Source organism: Poromitra crassiceps (genome assembly GCF_964638095.1).
Source record: "Poromitra crassiceps genome assembly, chromosome: 7".
Taxonomy (NCBI): domain Eukaryota; kingdom Metazoa; phylum Chordata; class Actinopteri; order Beryciformes; family Melamphaidae; genus Poromitra; species Poromitra crassiceps.
The window spans coordinates 29,614,549-29,617,048 of NC_139628.1; the positions used below are offsets into that span (position 1 = coordinate 29,614,549).

The 2,500-nt window shown below is 49.6% G+C and overlaps 1 protein-coding gene across 1 annotated transcript in view; it reads left to right on the forward strand.

Moving 5' to 3' along the window:
- Nucleotides 1-763: 763 nt before the first annotated feature.
- Nucleotides 764-2,500, forward strand: part of LOC310779100 (actin-binding protein WASF3) — a gene marked incomplete at both ends in the record, with an annotated part of 27,791 nt that continues 26,054 nt past the window's right edge. Inside the window, 1 exon segment of the mRNA XM_083639598.1 lies at nucleotides 764-896. Within this exon segment, the coding sequence (XP_083495724.1) occupies nucleotides 764-896 (133 nt within the window).

Genomic DNA, 2,500 nt, shown 5'->3' on the forward strand with positions numbered 1-2,500 from the left:
ATTAAAAACATGCAGAAGATCAGATCGTCATCGTCATCCGACCAGTGACGACAACATCCGAAGTCGGTCCCCGGGCGCTGTACGAGAAAGCGACCACTGCTCCTGGCCTGCCCCCCGGAGGAAAGGACAAAGCCAGGATGGGTTAAATGCAGAGGACAAATTTCACCGGCCACCGTCAGCATGTGTGTGTTTGTGGCCCTCCGTGCATGTGTTGATGTGTAACCGTGTGACAATAAAAGACAGGCTTGTCCGTCTAAAATCGTGTTAAATCGTGTTATTTCTGTTGTCTCTCTTCATCCCTCTATCCCAGTCTTTGTCTTTCTTTTTGTGTCTCTCCAAGATGAAGGGCATGTTCTTAGTGAATGTAAAACGTGCAGACAGATATTGAAATGCTCTCCGTCTGTCTGTCTGTCTGTCTGTCTGTCTGTGTCTGTCTGTCTGTCTGTCTGTCTGTCTGTCTGTCCGTCCGTCCTTCTCTCTCTTTACTGCCCTCTGTCTGCAAGGGCATGTAATTGGTGAAGAGAAACATCCAGCCCTTGATTTGCCTCGATCTAATGAACTACAAAACCAATCAAGTGATACATCAAATTAAACCACAGAATGATGCTCAACGTCCATCTCTCTCCTCTCCTCTCCTCTCCTCTCCTCTCCTCTCCTCTCCTCTCCTCTCCTCTCCTCTCCTCTCCTCTCCTCTCATCTCCTCTCCTCTCCTCTCCTCTCCTCTCCTCTTCTCTTCTCTTCTCTTCTCTCAGGATAGAGCAACATGCCGTTGGTGAAGCGTAACATCGAGCCCAGGCACCTGTGCCGCGGGGCGGTGCCGGACGGGGTGACCAGTGAGCTGGAGTGTGTCACCAACAGCACCTTGGCAGCAATCATCAAACAACTGGGCAGCCTCAGTGAGTAGAGGGGGGGGGGGGGGGGGGGGCTCAGTGAGTAGAGAGGAGGGCCTCAGTGAGTGGGGGGGGGGGGAGGGCCTCAGTGAGTAGAGGGAGGGGGAGGGCCTCAGTGAGTAGAGGGAGGGGGAGGGCCTCAGTGAGTAGAGGGAGGGGGAGGGCCTCAGTGAGTAGAGGGAGGAGGAGGGCCTCAGTGAGTAGAGAGGAGGAGGAGGGCCTCAGTGAGTAGAGGGAGGGGGAGGGCCTCAGTGAGTAGAGGGAGGGGTAGGGCCTCAGTGAGTAGAGAGGAGGAGGAGGGCCTCAGTGAGTAGAGGGAGGGGGAGGGCCTCAGTGAGTAGAGGGAGGGGGAGGGCCTCAGTGAGTAGAGAGGAGGAGGAGGGCCTCAGTGAGTAGAGAGGAGGAGGAGGGCCTCAGTGAGTAGAGGGAGGGGGAGGGCCTCAGTGAGTAGAGGGAGGGGGAGGGCCTCAGTGAGTAGAGAGGAGGAGGAGGGCCTCAGTGAGTAGAGAGGAGGAGGAGGGCCTCAGTGAGTAGAGAGGAGGAGGAGGGCCTCAGTGAGTAGAGAGGAGGAGGAGGGCCTCAGTGAGTAGTGGACGGGGGAGGGCTTCACTGTTGTAATGTGTATTTTGGGCGACGGGAGTACACAGCTGTACCGGTCACTATCATTGTAACACTAGCTAAGTAGTCTGTCTTTGTAGGGAACGCAGATTGAAAATAAAACCATGTACATTCTAGTTTTGATATATCGACAATCTTCTTCTTTATATAAAAGGGAGTAAGTGGGTTCCGTTCCGTTTGTCTGTCTGTGATTTTTGTCCCGGAAGTGATGTCACTCAACTGGAAGTGATGTCATCAGTGATGTCTTCAGGGATGTCAGTTGAGCAATTGTGATGTCACGGATGATGTCATAATTCAAGAGGAACGTTTCTGCACACAGACACACACTGACGCGGGCGCGTGCACACACACACAGACACACACTCACTCACACTATCATCATCATAGATCAAATGAAATAAGTTTCTGTCTGTTTTTCTGTCTGCGATTTTTGTCCCACAGTGACACGTTGATGTTACTGATGACATCATTGAGTGCTCGAGTGACATCATCAGTGATGTCAGTTGAGAATTTGGACACTGCGCGCTCGATTTCTAGTTTCTTTTCTTTTCTTTTAGTTCAAATACCTGGGTATGCAGTGCGCCTATTACATAATGTATGCAAACAAAATCACAAAAGTCTAATTTCTTTTGTTTTTCACACTTTTTCACGTCAAAAGTTCATTTTTCAAGATTTCATTGATAACAGTAATGTACAGTTTGCTGACGTCACCTAGTACTATCTACCCCATTTCAACCAATCATATCATGACATTCAGCTGTCAATCAAATCTTCATTTCAGGATCATTTTCTCTTCCAAAAGAAAGAGAAAATGGCGCCTAGTGCCTGTCATCTGGCAGAATTCCTATCCCATAAACTAACTACTAACTTGGCCAATTGTTAGAAACATGAACAAAAAACAAAAACTATAATCTCTAAGAATGCAAAGAAATGTAACTGGCTCGTTAAAACACGCGTTCCATAACGATAATGGCGCGCGCCTCCGAGCCTGA